This window comes from Eurosta solidaginis, chromosome 1 (assembly GCF_040869045.1).
Source record: "Eurosta solidaginis isolate ZX-2024a chromosome 1, ASM4086904v1, whole genome shotgun sequence".
Classification (NCBI taxonomy): domain Eukaryota; kingdom Metazoa; phylum Arthropoda; class Insecta; order Diptera; family Tephritidae; genus Eurosta; species Eurosta solidaginis.
This window is the reverse complement of record NC_090319.1, coordinates 58,791,461-58,816,387: the sequence shown is the minus strand read 5'-3', so window position 1 is coordinate 58,816,387 and position 24,927 is coordinate 58,791,461. Positions and strand designations below refer to the sequence as shown.

The 24,927-nt window shown below is 34.7% G+C and overlaps 1 protein-coding gene across 1 annotated transcript in view; it reads right to left on the bottom strand.

Annotated features, from left to right (window-relative positions):
- Wdr33 (WD repeat domain 33) overlaps positions 1-24,927 on the bottom strand; it is a 56,359-nt gene that overhangs the window by 13,283 nt on the left and 18,149 nt on the right. Inside the window, exon 3 of the mRNA XM_067791723.1 lies at positions 10,429-10,580. Within this exon, the coding sequence (XP_067647824.1) occupies positions 10,429-10,580 (152 nt within the window). The remainder of the gene's footprint in view (positions 1-10,428; positions 10,581-24,927) is intronic.

Here is a 24,927-nt window from a genome sequence, read left to right as displayed (position 1 = left end):
TATAGTGTTTCATAGTACAGAACTGTTTGTTTAGGAAAGTCGTGTGTGCACAGTAGTAGTCAGTTCGTGTGTATACGTGAAACGCGCTCGTTAAATGAGTTTTCGATTAAGGGCTGTGTGTGAATAGTTGGCAGGTAGAAGTAGTTGTTTGTTTCTGTGCTGGTTTCAGCTACCTACACTCAGAGCAAAAATCGTTCTAACATGAACGAAACAAGTTCAAAATTAAGAACATTCGTTGACAAAAGTCTGTTAATTACGGTTTTTTTTAACTCGTGACCGATTATTATTAAAATCCCGAATTTGAAAAAATCGCATAATATGCATTTTTTCATGTATTTCTCTTATTGAGAAATTCTTCTTTTTTTGGATGCAATCTGAATATATACTTAAAACATTTCATAACAAGTTTGAGAATTACCTGTACATATGTGAATAGAACTGAACGAAAAATAAGAGTTAAAAAAATAGAAATTAAAAAATTGCTTTAAAAAACCTAAGAGTTTGACGGTGATCGAACTCGCGCCACACGATCGCAACCGCAACATCATAGCCGCTGGGCAACTACAACTGCTTGATAAGTTGTGCCAAATTTTGTATTTAACATTGCTGTGCACACGAATTGTACCGTTTCTTGTTTTTGAACTTAATTTAAGAACATCGATCTCATTAATAGAACATTTGTTCATATTTTAAGACCAGCCGTTATCTTTTCAAGAAAATGGGGTCAGTTCAAAAACAAGTCAAGAACAAAACAGTAAGAACATGAAACGCTTGAATTGAGTCCGGTGGTGCTGGATTTTAGAACGACGTTTTCTCTGAGTGTACTTTTGTACTTTTATTTTATATTTTATACTATTTATTTTGAGGAGTTAGAATAACGTATCCAATACCGTCTTTGTTCGTATATTATACCTCCTTGAAATTTTTTCTGTTAATGTATATATTTCCATATTTTCAAGCATGTTTAATCTTAAGTTTTTGTGTTGTGCATGGAGAGTTTGGTTTTATTTCGATTTTCATTGGAGTGCATTTGTTTTCAAAAACGAGTTTTTTCACAAAGTACCACCCTGCTGCGCTGCTAGATTTTTGAGTTTTCCTACTAAAATCTCTTACGTGTTTCCGAATTCTAGTTCTAATTTTGTGACCCATTTGCCCTGTGTAGCTCTAATAAATTTTTGTCTAATTTTAATGCCATAACTTTTTTATAACAAGTTTTTCGAAAGTCAGATCCACGTAAAAATTACCTAGTATCAAATGCTAGAACAAATATTGCAATGTAAACAGAAGAGGGATAACTATATCTGCGCTCAGGTCCATATAGTATGCGTAGGAAGGAAGGAAACACCTAGTTTCGACGAATACGAGATAAAAAAGATATACCGATACACGAGCGTTCTAGAATGCGATACGCGAATTACCCAGTGACATCTAGAAACATAAACGAGTGGACACTTTCGTTCTGCCAGACTATAAAAGTCGAGCCTATTAACAAATCGGCTTAATTGTTGCTAAGAACAAAAAAATCTTTAAAAAATTCTCCTTTTGAGCATTTGAAATTCTTAAACTAAATGGCCAACAATCAGGGACGGAAAATAATAATTATTTTTTTTCGGAATCGAAAAAGTCTGGGTCAAAAAATTGTCCTAGGTGAAAATTTTTGAGTTTTCAGGTATTCCTATAGCAATATCATGTCGAATCATGCATCCTTTTTATTTTTCGAACATTTTCCATAGTAGTCCACATATAAAAGTAAAATCTGTATTTTTATTTTTTGAGTCCGATAGAACTAGTTAAACTCGGACTTTTAAAATAAAAGTCCGGCTTGATAACAAAGAAACGGCTTATCCGAAATAAAAAAAAAAAATTTAATATAATAATTCTAACTTTTATTTCCGTACTTTTATTTTTAAAAGTCCGAGTTTAACTAGTTCTATCGGATTCAGGTAATAAAAATCTGAAAATAATTTTTATCGTGATCCAAATATATTAAAAGTCCAAAATTAATAGGTTTGCAAGGAATTATATTATAAAAGGACCATCATACAAAAATGGAATAAATTAGAAGAGCATACAAATATTGAAGGAAAGCAATTCCAGAAGATTCTTGAATTTTGTCTTCAGGACAACAACTATTTTACATACAATAATACTTTTTACCATCAAATTTATGATATGCCCATGGGTAACCCATTATCCCCAACGATAGCTGATATCGTACTTGACAAAATTTTGGACGACAGCTTAGCTGAATTGAAAGACAAAAACATACATGTCAAATACATAAAAAAATATGTAGACGACATATTTGCAATAGTAAAGATAAAGGACGTGGAAGACATACTGAATACTCTAAACGCGCAGCATACCAAACTACAGTTTATGAAAGAAGAAGAGAACAATACCAAACTACAAGATTGCCTTCCTAGACGTAGAGATACATCGGAGAAATAGAAAGATTGTATTGAATTGGCATGCAAAAACTATTGCATCGGGTAGAATAATAAACTACCACTCAAACCACCCATGGAAACAAAAAAAAAAAAATACTGCAATTAGCCTAATTCGGAAAATGAAGATTCTAAGCGACAATGAATTTACAGCAGAAAATAATGAAGAAATAAGAAATATTCTTTTCAAAAATAGCTACCCGACTGCACTCGTAAAACGGCTCATGGAAACGGCAATAAATAATATTAAAAGTTCGAATAATAACGAAAATACACAGCAAGATAATTCAACAACAAAAAAATATCTTGGCGTTACATAAGTACCAGGGTTGACAAACAATCAAACACTAGAAAGAATTGTAGAAAAGGAAAACATAAGTTATGCTCAGAAACCACATAGCACGCTAAACAAAATATTTACCAAAACTAAAGATAGAATTCAAAAATAAGATCAGAATAATGTGGTATATGAAATAAAGTGTAAAGGCAATGAAAATGATGAATGCAACAGGAGCTACGTTGGCACTACAAAAAGAGCGTTGGGTATAAGACTACATGAACATGAAATGGACGCCAAAAATAAAAAGGATACAACAGCACTTGCAAAACATCTGACAAGCAACAATCACACAGCTTATTTCACCAACGCTAAAATATTTGACATAGAGCGAAAAGAAAAACGACGACTAAAGCCGGAGTCATTGGTGCCGTATGTCGTATCGCTGTATCCGTATCCCTAACGTAATCAGCTGTTTATCGTTACGACGGTAAACCAAAACCCAATTGGTTGGCTACGATACGGTTACGACCTTAGCGGCGCCAGTAATCGATTGCATTGATTCTCATAAAGTTGGTCGAATCAGCTGTTAAAAGGTTACCGATACGGTTACCGATAAAGCACCAATGTCTCCAGCTTAACACTGGAAACCTTACGTATACAACAACAGCTGAGAAACGTCATAAACTTCAAAGAAGATATAAACAACACAAATAGTGCATATACTGCGGTGATAAAATAAAATTAATAAACTTGACAATCAAAAGGGAAAAGAACTGTGATATATTTTTAAATTAATGTTTAATGTACTGGTGTTAGAAATGTTATATGTATTAATATTTTTGTGATGTTAGAAAATCATGTACAAAGTAAGGAGAAACTTGCGGATTTAGCTATATATTTTTGCAAATACCATTACATAGTGAGTCAACACGCAATGAAAAAATATTATATTGAGAGAAAATTATTAAGTGTCTTTATAGCTATTTGCTATTTTCATGTTTATTGTTAATAAAAACAGAATACCCTGAGGATGGCGCTGTCGCGTCGAAACGCGTAGGTATGAAAAAACAATAAATTTTTGTTTTATTACCAAAAAAACGACCGTAGCAGCTCTCTATGCAACAAAAAAAAAAAAAAGGAATAATAGTTTCCGCCCCTGCCAACAATACTGCATCCTCCAAAACTTTCTGAAGATTCTGTTGAAAATGGCTTGAAATTTGATAAAAATTTGCTTATTTCTTTTATTTTCTTATATTTATTTATTTTAGGCTGCCCCTACCATTCGTCCGAAAATTTGTGAAAAATTGTTTGTTCGGAATTTATGTCTTTTCTCGCTGCTTAAATGAGGTTTGAGTAAACTGATTATACAGTTTGGTAAGTATTGAATTGGGATGTTCCGAGGTACTCATAACCTCAAAATTTGAGATTTTTGAGTAAGTTCCCTTTTGATCTAGTTGTGTGATATATACATACGAATACATATATGTAAAATGTAGTGCGATTAAATAAAAATATATGACAAGTTTAAACTTCCAATACCAAAGCTTCCATAGCAGAAGTTTGATAGTGTAAAACTAATGAAATATGTTATTATTTATTATATCAAATCAATTATACATACAATACATCCTATATTCGTATTTATTATGATACTATTATTTTTCTTTTGTTTAAACTATAAGCAAATGTAATAAAAACTCAGATCGATTTTTTTACCAAGTATTTCTTTTATTTTATTTATTTGAAAAAAAAAGAAATAAAAATTAAAACCCAACCCACATTTGGAATAAAAAGGCGAAAATCCTTGTGAAATATATTTTATTTGATTTATTTATTTAGAACAAAATTTTCCGGTTTGTTTTTGTCTTGCCTAATGACTGAATCCACCAACTGACAATGCTCCAAAGCATCTAAAGCCTTTTCAGTGTAGCAACAACAAATAAATATAAAACCACTTTGCATTTTTGTTTTCTAATAGCTTTATTAAATATTTATTACAAAATGTTGAAAATAATATCCCTTCAAGCGCTGTTTTTCAGTGGTTTCACAGGGTGCTGTATGATCATATGGGTAATTGTTTGGGTGTTGTGCATCTTCCTAGTTGAGCAGGCGGATAACTTTAAGCCATTTCAAAAACGTATAAGCCTACGAAATCAAAAATCAAACCGGCTGTCGAAAATTATGCAGAAGAAGCGGAAAAACGCAGCAAAAAGTGTTGAAATTTCCAAATTTGTTTAGTATTGAATTAAAAAATCAACTTTTTAGTATTTTTTGCAATTAACTTCGTTTTTATTTGTATTTTCAGAAAATTGTGTGAAAAAAAATCAGTCTTAGGCGCTTTATTTAAAATTTTCTTCATTGGTAACATTTGTAATTTGCTTGTACATTTTGTTATGTAATTGATTGATAAAAATATTTTTTTATGAAAATAAGTAAGGATTTTCTTAAGGCGCGTTCTATTTTATTTGCAATTCATGTATTTATTTATTTATTTATTTTGCAAACAAAATAAGCCTTATTCCCTCTCAATAAATATAGTAGTTTATCTAATAAAATAGCCTATACTTATTTATCTAAGCTTACAACTTTACCCACTTAAAACTCTCAGAAACTCAGTTCGCACGCTCATACACACATTCAAACATTCAAAGTAGAAAAAAATTTAAGCTTCATTTCTTAATGTTCAGTTAAATACTTTACTGGCAATTATGTATTTAATCTGAATTCGAAGATTTCGCTACTTAAAGGTGACTAAACAGGATCTTCATTTGCATATTCTTTTCATTTTTCTAAAACACAAGTTTCTCACTAAAGCGTCCGTTCTCAGAATTTGTAATATACTCTTAAAATCGGGGATAACGGCAATCGAAAACCCATTTTCATAACATTATTTATATTTATATTTTATATTTTCATTTAGCTGAGGGCAAGACATACTCGTGCTAAACTTCTTCCTATAATCCTTCCCCACATTACTTATTTGGTCAACTCAATTTTGACGGCCGGTGTCTTTCCAATATACTGGAAAGCTGCAAAAGTTATTGCAATCCGTAAACAAAATAATGAGTATCGACCAATAGCCATACTCCCTTTCCTCTCTAAAGTCATTGAACGTATTCTATATGGGCAAATCGTATCATATGTACAAGAAAACAAGCGCCTGACAGACAGTCAGTCCAGTTTCAGGTCAAACCGAAGCTATACAGCGGCACTATTATCTGTGATAGAAGAAATTCGTGAGCGAGTGGATGAAAATTACATCGCTTTCGTAACACTTCTCGAGCTTTTGATTCTGTAGGTAGCTGGAAAACTTATTTAATTTCTCTGGTCATGCAGCTGCCCTTATCAGATCATATCTTGGCGATATGACTCAAGCAGTATGTATAGATGATAGAAAGTCTGCCTTCCTACATGTCTTAAGAGGCGTCCCACAAGGCTGTATCCTGGGTTCTGTGTTATTTGTTCTGTATATCAATGACTTGCCCGATGTTTTTAAGTATTGTAATGTTCACATCTACGCTAATGATGTGCAATTGTATACGTGCTGTCCTCGTGATCAAACTAGCTTGCGCATAAATAACTTGAACCAAGATTTGAATCAAATATTTTCATGAGCTAATATGCATGGCTTATGTATAAACCCGAAAAAATCAAAATGTATTGTTATTCATAGGTCTTTTCCCACAAATGATTTAGAGAATGTAATGTTTGACAATTCCGTTATAGAATACGTAAATACAGTGAAAAACTTTGGTGTAGTTTTTAACAAAACATTGACATGGAAAGGCCATATTTTTAGTACGGTTGGAAGTGTATGGAATGCTTCGTACACTATGGTTAACACAGTATTTCACTCCTTTGCATATAAGACTACTTCTGGCTAAAGCGGTTGTGAGTCATAGTCCGGTCATGAATTTAGGGAGGGAAATTTTTGGTATTATTTTGCTACTTTTTTGCCAACTTAGTAATATAATGTGCCGAAAAAAACCAATCTTGGAGACATGAAAGAAAAGAGAAAACAGGGGAAATGGGAAGAAAAAGTAGAAGCACTTGAAGGAGTAAAGAGAACAAGAGGAATATGAAGAGTGATAAAGCATTCACATTGCGCCATAAACTCGCGTTTACGGGGTACTTTCGTGTTTACCAGTACTGTTAAACTCCAAAATCGCCCATAAACTTGAGTTCATGGCGCAATGTGAATGCCACATGAACGTAAAAGTAAGAATAACGGTAATGGTTTAAGACAAAGTATAAAAAGAGGTTAACAGGAAGATTAAGAATAAGGACAAGATTAATGGTAATAGTGAGAGTTAGACTTTGAAAAAAGCAAGAGCGGGAAGAGTAAGAGTAAAGATTTACGGAAGTATGAAAAGATACGGAAATTTAATGAGCAGTTTAAGGTAAACTAGAAAATGCAGAGGGGAGAGGAAATTAGAGAGGAAACGGGTTAGACAGAGAAGAGGCAGTTGGATAGATAGAGAAAGTCAAAACAATGTCTGTCGGGTTTAATCATACGGCTGGGAGTATTTCATGTATGCCTAAACGTTTCCAGGTTTAGCCAAAAGCTGTAGTTGCGTTTATTAAAACGTTTCCATTTCCTCTCAGCAAAAGAAAATGAATCCTCCCACAAAAGGAAATTCGAATAATTGATTAGTCGATTAGCAGAAATTTTTAAGCTAAACAAGTAAAGGTGTCTAAGTTCGTGAGCGTGAGCTACAATTGCACATTTCATTTCAGATAAATTACTTTTCTACATAACACGTGGCACCGCCCGTTTAAAAGAAAAATGTCTCCCCATTTCCTCTTACAGTAAAACTTGATAAGTTAAATAAAAACTTTTTCAAAATATTTTTATTTGCCTTCAAATATTATAATTTATTAAATTTTAATGAGCTCGAGGCAGTTTAAAAAATTGAAACACAGTTTAAATTTTTATATTTCAATTTTATTTGGTCGATATTTCGATCTCATTCTGAGATCATCCTCAGGAACTGTGGACAAAAACAACAATTAGTTAACATGTACAATTGTTTACTTTTTAAACTGCCTCGAGCTCATTAAAATTTAATAAATTAAATAAAAACTATTTTTTGCAAAGTTATAGCTTATTATTCTAGTCTACGACCCTTTTAAACTTGTTTTATATCTAAGTTGCCGTGGTCTTTAACCGATTTCGTCCATTTTTTCTAGAAATATTTCCTGCTATAGGGAAAATTTGTGTGCCCAATTTTATTACGATCCGTTAATTTTTCTTCGAGTTATGGCTCCCGAAACATAGAAAATTGCCTAGTCATAAAAGGGCACCCATTTTCAAAAATTTTAGTGTTTTCCAACTTAATGTTATAATTCAAGTTAAAAAGTAAAATTCTATTGATACAAAGCGCTTTTTCCTAAGTTATAGCTTATTATTTTCGTCTACGACCCCTTTATAAATATTTTATATAAAAGTGGGCGTGGTCTTTAACCGAACTCGTCCTTTTTTTTCTAGAAATATTTCCTGCTATAGGGAAAATCTGTGTACCGAATTTTATTACGATCCGTTAATTTTTCTTCGAAATTTTCCCTATTTATTGTTATGAATCCAATTTTTTCAAATTTTTATCAAAAGTCTCAATATCAGTCCACACGTCAAATTTCAACATTCTTGGTGTATTATTTACTAAATGATCAGATTTTTTTTGTTTTCCAAAATGTTATATATATAAAAATTGGGCGCAGTTATCATCCGATTTCGCTCTTTTTCAATACCACTCTATTCTGGGTCCATATAAGCTCGTGTACCAATTTGGTGAAGATATCTCAATATGTACTCAAGTTATCGTGCTAACGTATAGACGGACGGACGGACATGGCTCAATCAAATTTTTTTTCGACGCTGCTGATTTTGATATATGGAAGTCTATATCTATCTCGATTCCTGTATACCTGTACAACCAACCGTTATCCAATCAAAGTTAATATGCTCTGTGTGCAAAGCACGCTGAGTATAAAAATCAATTACCACTAATAGACTAGGTTTTTGAATTCGTTTAGTGACCGTATCGAATAGTGGTTTTTGTAATTTTGCTATGACTTCTGCAATTGTTAAAGACTTTCTGGAGTTATTGTAAGCCATCTGTAGCTCATATTGACATCCTCGAAACAAGCATTCGGAAGCTCATTTTGCAGCAATCAATTTATTTTTTTTTTTTCGATTTTATGACAAAAATTGCAATTTATGAAATTTTTTAATTTATTTTTTTATGACATAATGTATTTATTAAACTGTCACTTTCGAATAATGACATTTAGTCGATTGCATGCTATGTTTAAATCGAATACCAGCTTATCATTGCAAAAGCTGCTAACCGAATAATCAATTATAACCAAGAGCCCTATTGGGTTCAGTTTGTCTAATAATGACCTATTTTATAAATTTTTTTATTACATATGGAGATAAAATTTTGAGCTCAATAAGCGCTTTAAAGTAGAAAACTTTTGACTCAGTAAAATTTGGTTATCAATTACATATGTGAAACATCAATCAAAGTTATCAAAGGTCTAAATTAACTTATTTAAATATTTTTTATGTTATTGTAGTAGTCGAGTTTTGGATATTCTGCATTTGGCCAAACTTGGGATAAATGCACAAATTTGTTAATTTGTCCTAATGAGATATTTATCAGGAGCAACCGAATTCGAATGTGACATATTCCGACCCTGACATAGCGCGTTCTTCAACCGAATTTTAAAATAGAGCATTATTCAATAAAATTCTAGAGCGAGAACGAGAATTGACACTGATGAAATCGGGTTGTCTCGAAACCAAATTTGACAAGGGATGACGGAAAATCAACAAAACAAAATGGGTCAAAATTCTAAAGCCCTTCATCAAATTCTGAGATAAGCGTGCTTTTGAAAAAAGTTGTGTGATAGAGTTTTATTCCAACATTTTCTGAAATAAGTATAAACGTTCTGGGAATGCGATCATTAAATTAAACAGCCAGAAATCCTATCGAGCACTACGTGTTAAAGTCAAACTATATTTAAATGTGTTCATTATAAAATCTACTGCACTATTTTAGCCTCTAGTTACGTCCTTTTAAATAGTTCAACATTTTAAACAAACGCAAAATTTAAATATTAAATTTCAACTTCCTATTTGCATAAGCGAATAAATTGCCACGAAACCTGCGTCACCTTTAAACAACGGTTTGAACACTTACCCATTCACGCACGCACATTCACTCTTACTTTATTGCTCATTCATTTATTTATTTATTTTTTCATAATCAACAGTAAACAGACAACAATAATATTAATAAATAGTTAAAATATTTAAATTCAATAGAACTCAAATATCTTTTAAGAACTACTCCTACCAATAGTCGAAAAAAAATAGTTTCTATATAAAACAGGGCCTCTCCTATGTAAATGCAATTTAGTAAATTCAAGCATGATCCATATATTTTTTTTTTCAGTGAGATCAAGTATTTTTTTGTTTACCAATGCTTTTACTGAAATCAGCTACATTTATAAAAATTAGACTCATTGCAACCATGTTAGTCAAAACTGCTAAAGCTATTGAATTTAAATTGAAAAAAGTAAAGATTGTAAAGAGAGGCCACTGCACATACGTAGTTTAGTGATATGTGATAGCAAAGTAGTTTTATATACGAGTAATAAAGTAGATAAAAAAGTAATGGAATTAGTAAGCTATACCTTATTCCCCTAATCGCCTCCTTGTGTGCTTGAAACATTTTCACGTTATTCATATTCGATTGCCAATATTTGACGTATCCCGAATTATCACCCGTTACCATCCAGCTGTCATTGTGAGACCATACCATTGTACGTACGGGAACATCGTGCGCCTGTTTATGCAGGTTTACAGTTGATCATATTCAGCCAGCATAATACGAGATCACAGGTGAGTAGTGCAAAATGAAAGTAAATAGAAAAATAAACGTATGAACTAGGTTATACAAATTAATCGTAATATGTATTTATTTTGATCAATACAAATAGTAGCGTTTGTTTAGAATATTTATACCCAGCTGTACTTGTACACAGGGTATTATAACTTTGATTGGATAACGGTTGGTTGCACCGGTATAAAGGAATCGAGATAGATATACAGCCTAAACAAAAATTCCGTGCGAGTTTTTTGCCTTCTCCCATTCCTCGTATCCTAAATAAAAATTCCTTGTGAGTTTTTTCACTTCTCCCTTTCCTCCTATTCTGAACAATGTTCGTAAAAGCGGAAACCGATTATAGGAGAAAAGAAAGGTATTGTTACGAATATTAGCAAAACTAAGGAGTGCTGCCATCTCCAGGCCGATGCTAAGCAGTGACGTGAATTCACATCAATAATTCAATCATTATGTATCTACATAAACGAATCAATAATTGCGTCTACACATATGTACACATTCCGACGAACAACATTTACATACAAGGCAGCGAGAGATGAGATGTCACACACAGATGAATTTACTTATACGCTTATGTGTGTGCGGGAGACTGTAAACTACAAACTCACATATGTACAGCTGAGAAGCGCTAAAAAGTAGACAATTGTAAACAAGTAGAAACTATATGAGAACTATACACACACGAATATAGTTGGTAAGTTCTGGAAATAGAAGAGCCTAGATGTATGCAGCGTATACTATAAAAGCGGCACAAGCGAGTAAGAAGAGTTCAGTTTGATTTGAGTTGTCAAGCAGTTGCGATTAAGACGATATCTAGCGAGCAATAGCAGTATTATTTTGAATAGTAGAGTTTCATTGAGCTATCAATCAGTGTGGTTATTAAGCAAGCTATTCGTTGCACAGTTTGAGTGTATTGTGAAGTAATTTAATAAAGGCCATTTTGCATTATTACAAATTGGAGTTATTTATTCAACAGTTTAGTGATTCGAACTTAGCAGAGGATTGCAAATAAGAGGATTTGCAAGCAAATTCGTTACAATTGGTGTCAGAAGAGGAATTGTTGAATAAATTCCAGAAGACAACAAGGACATGGCAAAGTTCAGTGAATTGAAGATCCAGCAACTGAAGAAGGAGTTGGAGAGCCGTGGATTGAATACAAGCGGCGTTAAACTCGAACTTCAGGCACGGCTACGAGAGGCAATGGAAGCAGAAGGAATTGATGTGGAGGAGTATGTCTTTCATCTTGATGGCGAGGAGACAACAAAAATTGAAGAGGAAAACGAAACATCGCAGACAGTTACGAGCACAGACTTGAACATGATATTGGCTGCAATATCTGCACAAACATCGACAGTAGCATCAATGTCGTCACAAATGTCATCACAACTGGAAGAGCAGAAGACATATATGGCATCACAACTAGAATCACAGAAGACACATATTGCAGAAATGTCGTCAGAAATAACATCAAAGATCGAAGCACAAGAAACGCGTATTTCAGAAATGTCGTCGCAAATGTCATCTCAACTGGAAGAACAGAAGACATATATGGCATCGCAACTGGAAGAACAGAAGACATATATGATATCTCAGTTGGCTCAGCAGTTGAAAGCGCAAGAGGATCGCATATCATCGCAGTTGGAGGGTTTTAGTGAACGACAAGATAAAATGGAAGCTGAGATGGATGCTTTGAAAGATCGGATTCAGCAGTTACAATTAAATCGTCCAGCAGTTTCAGCGAGTAATACAAAGGTAAAAACACCATCCTTTGACGGTTCTGTTCCTTTCCAGGTCTTTAAGCTACAGTTTGAGAAGACCGCAGCAGTGAACAACTGGAATGTGGAAGATAAAGTTGCCGCACTCTTCGTAGCATTGAAAGGACCAGCTGCCGAAATCTTACAGACTATTCCAGAGTACGAACGGAACAGTTATGACGCATTGATGGCTGCTGTAGAACGGCGATACGGAAGCGAACACAGGAAACAGATATTTCAAATAGAATTGCAAAACCGCTACCAAAAAGCTAACGAGACTTTGCAGGAGTTTGCTTCGGACATTGAAAGATTGGCTCATCTTGCAAATGCGGATGCACCCGTGGAATACACGGAAAGAGTGAAGATTCAGAGCTTTATAAATGGCATACGAGATGTGGAAACGAAGCGGGCTACATACGCAAACCCAAAGCCAACATTCGCAGAAACGGTGTCACAAGCTCTGATTCAGGAAACAGCGTCGCTTCTGTGTAAGCCAGTTTTCAAAGCACGCCGTGTGGAAGTAGAAAGGCCAGAGTGGGTAGACGCAATATTGGAGGCGCTGAAAGGATCGCAAAAGCGGAGTGAAAAAGTTATCAAATGCTTCAAATGCGGGAAGTCCGGTCACATTGCACGTCATTGCGATCTTGGTCCTAATAGTTCCAACAATGTGGGTGGCCGTAAACGCAAAGCTGGAGGAGATGAGCACGAGCGAGTAAGAGATAAAGAACGAAAACTTGCCCCAGCTATTGAATGTCCTGTGATATCTGTGTCGCAAATTGGAAGGAAATCAAGCAGTCTTACCGTTAGAGGGAATGTGGATGGCAAGGAGCGTGTACTGACTGTAGATACGGGCGCATCTCATTCCTTGATTCGATCTGATTTGGTCTACAAGAGAGTAAAGTCATTACCTGGAGCGAGGTTGCGTACGGTCACAGGCGAATATAACCAAGTCCAGGGAGAAGTAATATGTGAAGTCCTAATTGGGAAGGTCATGGTTCTACACAAATTCGTTGTGGCGGAGATCGTTGATGAAGTCATATTGGGAGTGGACTTCTTAGTTGACCATGACATCAAGATCGATATGCAGAAAAGGGTGATGCATTATAAGAACCAGGATGTGCCAATTAACTTCAGTTTGGAAAAAGGTTTCAGCAGTAATCGAGTACTGGTGGAGAAAAGTCGACAAAGGCCACGAAAGTCAAAGGTAATGGTTGATGAAACGAATGGGCCAAACAAAGCGAAATCAAAAGTACCTGCGAGAAAAACACCGGCATTGACAAACCCAAATGGACGCACTAAAACGACTGCAAGAATTTTGCAGGAAGCATGCAAAGGTGGTTTCAAGCCATCGCGCACTTCTCTTGGGAAACGGCGGAACGATACTGTCAAGCCAATCCGTCAAGTGCAAGCTCTGCGAATATGTATCTATATAAACGAATCAATAATTGCGTCTACACATTCCGACGAGCAACATTTACATACAAGGCAGCGAGAGGTGAGATGCCACACACAGATGAATTTACTTATACGCTTATGTGTGTGCGGGAGACTGTAAACTACAAACTCACATATGTACAGCTGAGAAGCGCTAAAAAGTAGACAATTGTAAACAAGTAGAAACTATATGAGAACTATACACACACGAATATAGTTGGTAAGTTCTGGAAATAGAAGAGCCTAGATGTATGTATGCAGCGTAAACTATAAAAGCGGCACAAGCGAGTAAGAAGAGTTCAGTTTGATTTGAGTTGTCAAGCAGTTGCGATTAAGACGATATCTAGCGAGCAATATCAGTATTATTTTGAATAGTAGAGTTTCATTGAGCTATCAATCAGTGTGGTTATTAAGCAAGCTATTCGTTGCACAGTTTGAGTGTATTGTGAAGTACTTTAATAAAGGCCATTTTGCATTATTACAAATTGGAGTTATTTATTCAACAGTTTAGTGATTCGAACTTAGCAGATGATTGCAAATAAGAGGATTTGCAAGCAAATTCGTTACAGTATTATGAATGTGAGTGAGAAGGAGATTTCTCTGCCATTACTTAGGAGTTTTTTCACTTGTTAAATTAAAGGGACCGCATCGAAATAGTTAAAGAAAAATTGGTTCTTTTAAGAAAGAACACCTATTTGTACAAATTTGTGCTAAAATATGTACATTCTACCACAATATTCTTTACTTTAAGTCGAAAAGTTTATCATAAGCAACGGAAGAAAGGCTTAAATAGATTTTGGCATATGACGAAAGACGAATTCAACTCGACTTGGCCGCCAGAATATTGCTTTGCTGAATGGAAGCAGGCAACTCCGGCGGATTTGTGTTATCCCGTCGTCTTCTTCTTCTTATGCTCCTCTGTTGATGCTGCTGTGGCACCAATTCATTACTCATTTTAATGAATACCACATGAAATGCAATACTGTGCATTGTTTATATTTTATTTCTTAATTTCAAACAAATTCGCAACAATTAAACTTTTCAATTTTCTAAACAAAATTAGAAATACGCAACGAAATTGCAATTGACAAAACAGCTGATTTCGAAAATTCGAAATTCTTATTCCCCAATTATTGTTCTCCCTAGGAGAAAATAATTGGAGGAATTTTTCCGCGGCAATAAAAAAATCCGCGAGAACAAAATTACGAGGGAATATTTAGAATTGGTCTGATAGACTTCCATATATCAAAATCATCTGTGCCAAAAAAAAATTTGATTGAGCCATGTCCGTCCGTCTGTCCGTCCGTTAACACGATAACTTGAGTAAATATTGAGATATATTCACCAAATTTGGTACACGAGCTTATCTGGAACCAGAATAGATTGGTATGGTATGGTAAATGAGCGAAATCGGATGATAACCACGCCCACTTTTTATATATATAGCATTTTGGAAAACACAAAAAACTTGATTATTTAGGAAATAATACACCTAGAATGTTGGAATTTGACGTGTGGACTGACTGATATTGAGACTCTTGATACAATCAATTTTACAAATATCATCAATCATAAATCAAAAATCGTTAACCTATCGTAACGAAATTCGACAGAGAGGTTGTCTTTACTATAAGGAATACTTTGAAGGAAAATTTGCGAAATCGGTTAAGGACCACGCCTACTATTATATAAAATATTTTTAAAAGGGTCGTGGACGAATAAAATAAGCTACTATATCTTTGCAAAAAAGAGTTTTATATCAATGGTATTTCATTTCCCAAGAGGATTTATAACAATAAATAGAAAATAGACAAAAATTGGCGGCCACCGTGGTGTGATGGTAGCATGCTCCGCCTACCACACCGTATGCCCTGGGTTCGCACCCCGGGCAAAGCAACATCAAAATTTTAGAAATAAGGTTTTTCAATTAGAAAAAATTTTTTCTAAGCGGGGTCGCACCTCGGCAGTGTTTGGCAAGCGCTCCGAGTGTATTTCTGTCATGAAAAGCTCTCAGTGAAAACTCATCTGCCTTGCAGATGCCGTTCGGAGTCGGCATAAAACATGTAGGTCCCGTCCGGCCAATTTATAGGGAAAATCAAGAGGAGCACCACGAAAATTGGAAGAGAAGCTCGGCCTTAGATCTATTCGGAGGTTATCGCGCCTTACATTTATTTATTTATTGGAAAAACTTCAAATTTAAAAAATGGGCGTGTCACGGACCCTTTTATGACCAAGCAATTTGCTGTTTCGGGAGCCATAACTCGAAGAAAAATTAAATAAAGCACACAAAACAAACAACAACAGCATTTCAAGTGTACAGCTGGGTATGTAATGTTCGGTTTCACCCGAACTCAGACTTCCTCACTTGTTTTGACTTTATTTCGATTATATTTAAAAGCCCCGTCACATAAGAAGTGTTTCATATAGATTCGTTTAACGCAATCTTATGCATAATGAGTAGATTGCATGAATGTTCATGGAAAACGGCAGATCGAGCGACACTGGCGCCATCTGACATGAAAAAGTAGCCAACTCCTAAATTTTGTAGCAAGCAAAGCATAAGAAAAGAATTCGACATTTGCTTTGGCTAAATATTACTTTTCTTAAGTTGTTTACAGTTGAAACTGTAATTTAACAAATGAATAGGACACAAAATATGTTGGCAAGTATTTTTCTTGTATAGTGAAAATGTTTATAACAGTGCTTCGCGAAATTTTGTATGTGAAGAGGGCAAGGTGAAATAAACTTAAATTGCTAAGTCTGAAGTTTCTTTATATTTACAAACGCAACATCTTGCGTGATTGTGGCGGTGTTACTGGTATGCATAAGATTGCGTTTAACGCATCTATATGAAAAACTTCATTGTGGCGCGACCTTAACCCTTCTGCTTTTAACCCATATGTGAGTACCGTGCCAATTTGGGAACGCCTAACCCACTCAGCATTTAGGTGATTAAATTTTGAATCTCCCTACATATCAATACAATTTGATTACTCTTTCTGACTAAATAATGAGTTATCATACAATTGAACAAAAGAAATAATCAAATATGAATACTTTTGATGATGAAAAACTAAAAAGCATTTTTCGAACACTTTTTGGAATAATTTTTGAAGTCCTTTAATGACTAAATTTTAATATTTCATAAAAACCAACAAAAAGTATAATCAAATATGCTTACCTTTGATGATCAAAAACTGAATATAGTTTTCTAATCACATTTTGGAATCATATTTGAATCAAATGTGTTTACTTTAGGTGATGAAAAATGTATAATCATTTTTCAGTCAGCTTTCTGAATCTTTTATGAATATATTTGTTTACTGAATAATGAATTTTATACTTGTTTATATTTTACTTTCATTAAAAATCTTGTTTTTTTTTACATGCACATATTTTTTCAATCATGATAGAGCTAAGCTAAGATAAAATATATATAAATAAGAAAAAATATATAAAAATTTTATTATTTTTACAAAAGATATTCTTCAAGATGTAAATAATGTAAATGTGACCGAAGATTTCCCCAACCATTTCTCCATCTTCGGCTTCCCACAAAATACACAATGATTGGACAATACAAAAGCTGTGAGTTATTTGAACCCCAGGTAAGTGAAACTATCTTGACATACCTGGATACGGCTTAAACATCCCGTGTCGTATCCGTATTTTAAGATGTAGGCCATAATGCTGATGTTGGATGTTTTAGTCGCAGGTGTATATCGGTCAAGTTTGTTTGCGAGTTAGCTGTGGTTCGAATAGCTCACTTTCGCATGCTTTCTTCCCCTGATGAAATAAGATTATTATGTAGTATACTATTTTGAATGAGATATGAAGAATAAATGCATTATAATGGCATTCAAAAATGATTCAAAAATCTCAAAGCAGTCAAATATTAATCTAAAACTATTAAAGCTCAATTTTACAATTATATGAAATATGAATAAAAAGCTTTTCGAAATAGGAATCATAAATGATTATTCAAGAATAATCACATTTATGGTACATTTTTCTCCCGACGATACGTTAATTTTCGAACAGAAGTTGCTTTTAAATTTGAACGTTTTTAATCATCTTGGGGTATGATATTTAAACATTTTTTGATCAAAATTTTCAAAAAATGCTGGCTGGGAATCATTCCGCATATTGTTGGTGCAAATATAATTTCAGTTTTTTGTAGTCAGAAGCGTAGTTATTGAACTAGGGACCGATCTATGCGAAAATATCTAATTTATGATGCGAAGTTTTGTAATTCACCTACATTAAAATTTCGCATACTTTGTTTGGATATTGGAAACTAGAGATAGGAAAAACGAAGGCAATTGGTACCGGGGTGGGCGACGGTTCCAAAACGGGGCTCTTGTTTATAGTTGCCACGACGGCAGCAATTATGGCGCATTTGGCATTTTTCAGCCCTCCCACAAAAAAAAAAGAAAGGGGAGAGGGAGTAGCGAAGACAACTAAGGCATGACGTGGCTGAATGCGTTTGTAACACTTCAACCATCACAGGAGTGCGGGTTCAAAACCCACTCCCGGTAGAAAAGGCTTTGAAGAGATTTACAAGGTGTAATCGAAACAGCTGTCGCCTTGTCCGTCCTGATGTCACGTTCTTTAAATTTTTCCCAAATTATTAAATAAATTGGAGAGGGAGGAGTGAGGGACAAAAACTTCTTAAAACTCATAGACCCGAAGTGTATATAACAAAGTGTGATTGAATTTGACAGTTCTCTCATAAAGAACCGGACTATAATGTCAAAAATAAAAAAATCTTAACCCTTTAAAAAAATTTTAATTTTTAAATTTGTTAAGGATATCTTTTATTTTTAAATAAAATGCCATCATTTCCGATAAGAATACGACAAGAAGAGTAAAGGCTCGATGGTAGATTTATACAAGGTGGCAGCACGGCTGCTTTTTTTTAAATTTGATTTGATACATCAAATTCCGGCGCAGTACGATTTTGATATTAGTCCATCGATTTACAAAAACAAAGTACATGGAACTTTTCTTTATGTTTGTAGGTATGTCGCCATGCTGCCACCTTGTATGGTTCCGTCATGAAAGACTCGAACACATTCGACTTTTGCGTCATTTTGGCGTTGGCGTCATTTTGAACGAACGCACATTGAAAATTTTCCCGCCATAATAATGAAATAAGAAAACTCTATTTTGGATTTTTTGTAATAAAAAATGCAAATAAACAAATGTTTTAGTTTAAAACAGAAAATATTTTTGTAAGTTGATACCGCATAATTAAAAATATTATAAAATCGAGCACATTTAGAAGACTGCAAATGTGATTATTCTTGAATAATCATTTATGATTCCTATTTCGAAAAGCTTTTTATTCATATTTCATATAATTGTAAAATTGAGCTTTAATAGTTTTAGATTAATATTTGACTGCTTTGAGATTTTTGAATCATTTTTGAATGCCATTATAATGCATTTATTCTTCATATCTCATTCAAAATAGTATACTACATAATAATCTTATTTCATCAGGGGAAGAAAGCATGCGAAAGTGAGCTATTCGAACCACAGCTAACTCGCAAACAAACTTGACCGATATACACCTGCGACTAAAACATCCAACATCAGCATTATCGCCTACATCTTAAAATACGGATACGACACGGGATGTTGAAGCCGTATCCAGGTATGTCAAGATAGTTTCACTTACCTGGGGTTCAAATAACTCTCACCCTTTGTATTGTCCAATCATTATGTATATTGTGGGAAGCCGAAGATGGAGAAATGGTTGGGGAAATCTTCGGTCACATTTACATTATTTACATCTTGAAGAATATCTTTTGTAAAAATAATAAAATTTTTATATATTTTTTCTTATTTATATACATATATTTTTTCTTAGCTTAGCTCTATCATGATTGAAAAAAATATGTGTATGTAAAAAAAAACAAGATTTTTAATGAAAGTAAAATATAAACAAGTATAAAATTCATTATTCAGTAAACAAATATATTCATAAAAGATTCAGAAAGCTGACTGAAAAATGATTATAAATTTTTCATCACCTAAAGTAAACACATTTGATTCAAATATGATTCCAAAATGTGATTAGAAAACTATATTCAGTTTTTGATCATCAAATGTAAGCATATTTGATTATACTTTTTGTTGGTTTTTATGAAATATTAAAATTTAGTCATTAAAGGACTTCAAAAATTATTCCAAAAAGTGATCGAAAAATGCTTTTTAGTTTTTCATCATCAAAAGTATTCATATTTGATTATTTCTTTTGTTCAATTGTATGATAACTCATTATTTAGTCAGAAAGAGTAACCAAATTGTATTGATATGTAGGGAGATTCAAAATTTAATCACCTAAATGCTGAGTGGGTTTGAACACAAACATATACATGGCTATATTCACCAAAGTTAGCTGTAGACGCAGCGTAAATGTCAAAGCGACGCAAAAGTCGAATATGTTTAGACCTTAAGGTACATGCACGCTTATAATATTTCGCAGCTTACAAGCCCATGTTGTTGTTGTAGCGATAAAGAGGTTGACAATTGGGTTGCGGAAGCTGTAATAAAATATTTATTGCGCTTATCAGTCCCTTGAACCTTCATACAATTCCATTTAGCTCATAGAAGGTAGAAGTATGAAAAGGGGCTTAAGGTATGAAGATTGCGGTGCGTGTCACAACAGCGAGGACAGCAAAGTAGTCCGTTTTTTTGTTTCCAAAACGCCAGCTTGCGATCAAAGACGGAGGCGATAGGAAGAAAGCTATGGGGTTGTTCTAACAAATTTATCTCGCCTTCCCGAAAATAATTTTGAGGAAACTCATTTTATCAGCTGTCCGTCAGATCTGAATATTTACAAACGTGCTCGGTTTTATCCAGAAGCTGTTCCTATTCCAATTGAACAGAGTCCTTAAGTTGGGCACAATTAAGCTAAATCTGCTATCTTCAGCGTGTGATAGAAAGAGATACAGAATGAGACAGCTATAGTCAATTAAAAATAAGGTGATCCATTCTATTTGTAATTTTGACGTCTATGCAGAAGTTATCACACTTGTCTTATCCACAATGACAACAGCTAAACAAGTTGTAATACCTTACAGTACCATAGGAGGAGAATACAACCAGTTGCTTTATTCAAAACATGACTGTTCCAATATGGGTACAGAGCTAAATGTGAACTAAATATTGCCTCATATTACATAGTTTGAAAATAAATCGTAGGTGGAAATTAAATGATAGCAACATAAATTCCATCCTAGTAGACTATGATAACCGTTTGGACTTTGATTTGGCTTTAGATCAGGAAACAAGTTTTACTACTGAAGGAGAAGAGGGTTTTGATGGCGCAAATGCTCAATCTATCGTGCCTTATGATTTCGGTGTGCATTTAGATGTTTGCTCACGATGTTGTTATTATTTCAGAGGCAGCCCATAGCAGAGACCTTGACCCATTGTCGACTAGAAAAACCCAAAGTGAATCTACCGTACCTCAAATCATATATATTATATCTAATTGCTGTTTTTATGTGCAGGTCCCTTTTTCGCTCTTATTTGGAATCCAAGTCTATAATTAAAGTTTTGGTTGTAAAGATGGAGATTCGGGCTTTTAGCGAGCTTTGGGCATTATTGGTCGTAGTGCTTTTGTTTAGCTATATTTTATTAAAATAATTTGTTAAAAATAAACGATTGTGAGCACACAAACAAATCTATTTGTACTATGGCACTATTGTGAATATTTGATTAGAACTAACACTGCATTACCAGCAGTTGCTAACATTCGCCAGATGGCAGCGCAAGCGCATGTAAGTTTTTATTGATAAATGATTGGTTGATAGAACAGCTGATTTCTGTTGACTTTTGTATATGTTGCGCAAGATGCGCACGGGTCCGGCTAGCATTAAATACTCATAACTGTACCCAGAACAGCACAAAAAATACACAGAATCTAAGCAATAAATATTGTGACGAATATTATTTTCGATAAGTCACTATGCTTCTAGTAAATAAATGCACAACAGCGAAGTAAGCACTAACACATACATGTAGACAGGAAAGCTAAGAGCGAAGAAAGAAAGAGAAAACAGGTATATAAACAACAGCTAAAAGCGCACGAGTTATGACTCACACATACACACACATATATCAAGTATACAAACGTGAATATGAGTACATGAATGAGAAATAGACAAGTAAAAGTTGGAGAAGGCTGTTCGTGAAAAGTCTAGACCCTTGGAGAAATATGCGAACGAGGCAACAGGGATGAAAAAGCAAAACAAGCTGAGGAATAATGAATCAGATTGTGAAGTACTACTACCAAAGTAGTGTTGACAATAAAGAAAATTTTGCTATACTGAATATTTGAGTTATTTATTCGACATTTCAGCGATTCAAACTATAACAGAAGCTGCAGAATAATCAGGAATTTCCCAAAATTCGTTACAATTTTAATAAGTGCCTAAATAGAAGCCGCTAAACAGCAAAAAATGCTTACAAAAACTTGCATTTTAAATCGGTTTAAAAAAAAATATAACCCATAGAAACAATAATAAAAATTCTGGAATATGAGTTCAACTCTCCCACCGAAATAAAAATCACAAATAATACATGTCTTGTATTTAATTACCCTTAATATAATCTTTTAGTATGTATGCCGAAAAGTCCTAAAAATGTTTCGAAATATCCCTGAAACAATCGAGAAATACTATGAAAGTTATCACGAAACTAACGTTAACACTCATCGGGACATACAGTTGAGGTCAAAATCTTTGTAGTGCTTATGGCTGATTTCATTTCAGTGGTCAAGTTTTTTTGTAAAAAACTGATTGCCGATGGAATAACTTATGTGGAAGTGCACAATATCATTGTTTACTTACCATTCGTAGTGCCATCAAGTACCAAGCAAATGGCAAAAAGCGTGGAAGAAGCCAACCATGGCGGTAAGAGAAGTTACGTCCGTCGACAGATAGTTTTCATTTGCGGCTGCTACTGGGATAAAATATTGTCACGGATATTAGCATCACTAAGTTATCCCATCACTAAGGCGATGCTAAGGCCATGCCAAGCAGTATTTACGTTAATAATCAAATCAAGTATACACATATATAAGGCAGCCCAGAGAGATGTCACACACAGATGTATTTACTTATACGCCTATGTGCGCGCGAGAGACTGTAAACTACAAACATTCACATCAATAATTCAATCTTTATGTATCTACATAAACGAATAAATAATTGCGTCTACACATATGTACCATGTACGAATACGACCAGCGGAGAGTCAATGCGAAAACACATGCATATATCTGAGAAGTTTGAGAGCTACAGGACTAGTAGATTCTGGAAGCGCCTAAAAGACGTATAAAATTGTGCAATTTTAGTTATAGCTGAGAAGTTTGAGAGCTCATGGACAATGCTAGTACATTCTGGAAAAATGCGAACGAGGAAACCAAAGGGTATAAAAGGCAACAGATGTAGAGGCGCTGCAATTCAGTTTGAGTTGAGCAATCAATCAGTTATTGATTAAGCACGCGATCTGGCGGCCAATAGTAGAGTTTAATTTGAGTTAACAATCAGTTTGGTTATTAAGCCAGCGAGTAGCAAAGTATAAGTGTTATTGTGAAGTACTTTAATAAAGGCCATTTTTCCATTATTCAATATTGGAGTTATTTATTCAACAGTTTAGTGATTCGAACTTAGCAGAGGATTGCAAATAAGAGGATTTGCAAGTAAATTCGTTACAATTGGTGTCAGAAGAGGAATTGTTGAATAAATTCCGAAGATTGGGAATACAACTTGGACATGGCAAAGTTCAGTGAATTGAAGATCCAGCAACTGAAAAAGGAGTTGGAGAACCGTGGATTAAATACAACCGGCAATAAGATCGAACTTCAAGCACGGCTACGAGAGGTAATGGAGTCGCAAGGAATTGATGTGGACGAGTTTGTCTTTTATCCTGATGGGGACGAAACAACAACAAAAATTGAAGAGAAAAACGAAACATCGCAGACAGTTACAAACACAGACTTGAACATGATATTGGCTGCAATATCGGCACAAATGTCCGAAATGTCATCACAAATATCCACCAACATGTCATCACAAATGGAAGAACAAAAGACAAATATAACATCCCAACTGGAGTCACAGAAGACATATATGGCATCCCAACTGGAATCACAGGAGGCACGTATTTCAGAAATGACGTCGCAAGTGTCATCTCAACTGGAAGACCAAAACACATATATGGCATCTCAATTGGAAGCGCAAGAGGCACGTATATCTGAAATATCGGCAGAAATTTTGGAACAGGTATCATCAAAACTGGAAGCGCAGGATGCAAAAATGGCTCAATTTCAGGCAGAAGTAGATGATTTAAAAGGTCGTATGGAGCAGTTACAACTAAATCGCCCAGCTGTTTCAGCGAGTAATCCAAAGGTAAAGACACCATCCTTTGACGGTTCTGTTCCTTTTCAGGTCTTTAAGCTACAGTTTGAGAAGACCGCAGCAGTGAACCAATGGAATGCTGAAGATAAAGTTGCAGCTCTGTTCGTGGCACTGAAAGGGCCTGCCGCGGAAATCTTACAGACCATCCCAGAGTACAAGCGGAACCATTACGAAACATTGATGAGCGCTTTAGAGAGACGTTACGGAAGCGAGCATAGAAAACAGATATTCCAAATTGAGTTGCAAAACCGCTACCAAAAATCAAATGAGACATTGCAGGAGTTTGCTTCAGATATTGAAAGATTGGCTCATCTTGCAAATGCGGACGCACCCGTGGAATACACTGAAGGGGTAAAAATCCAGAGTTTCATAAATGGCATACGGGATGTGGAAACGAAGCGAGCTACATACGCAAACCCAAAGCTGACATTTGCTGAAACGGTATCACATGCATTGACTCAGGAAACGGCCTCACTATTGAGTAAACCAGCATACAAAGCTCATCGTGTACAAGTGGAAAGACCAGATTGGGTAGACACTATTTTGGAAGCACTGAAGGGATCACAACAGAAAAATGATGGAGTTATTAAATGTTTCAAGTGCGGCAACCCAGGTCATATTGCACGACATTGCAGCAGCGGTCCCAATAGCTCCAACAATGTG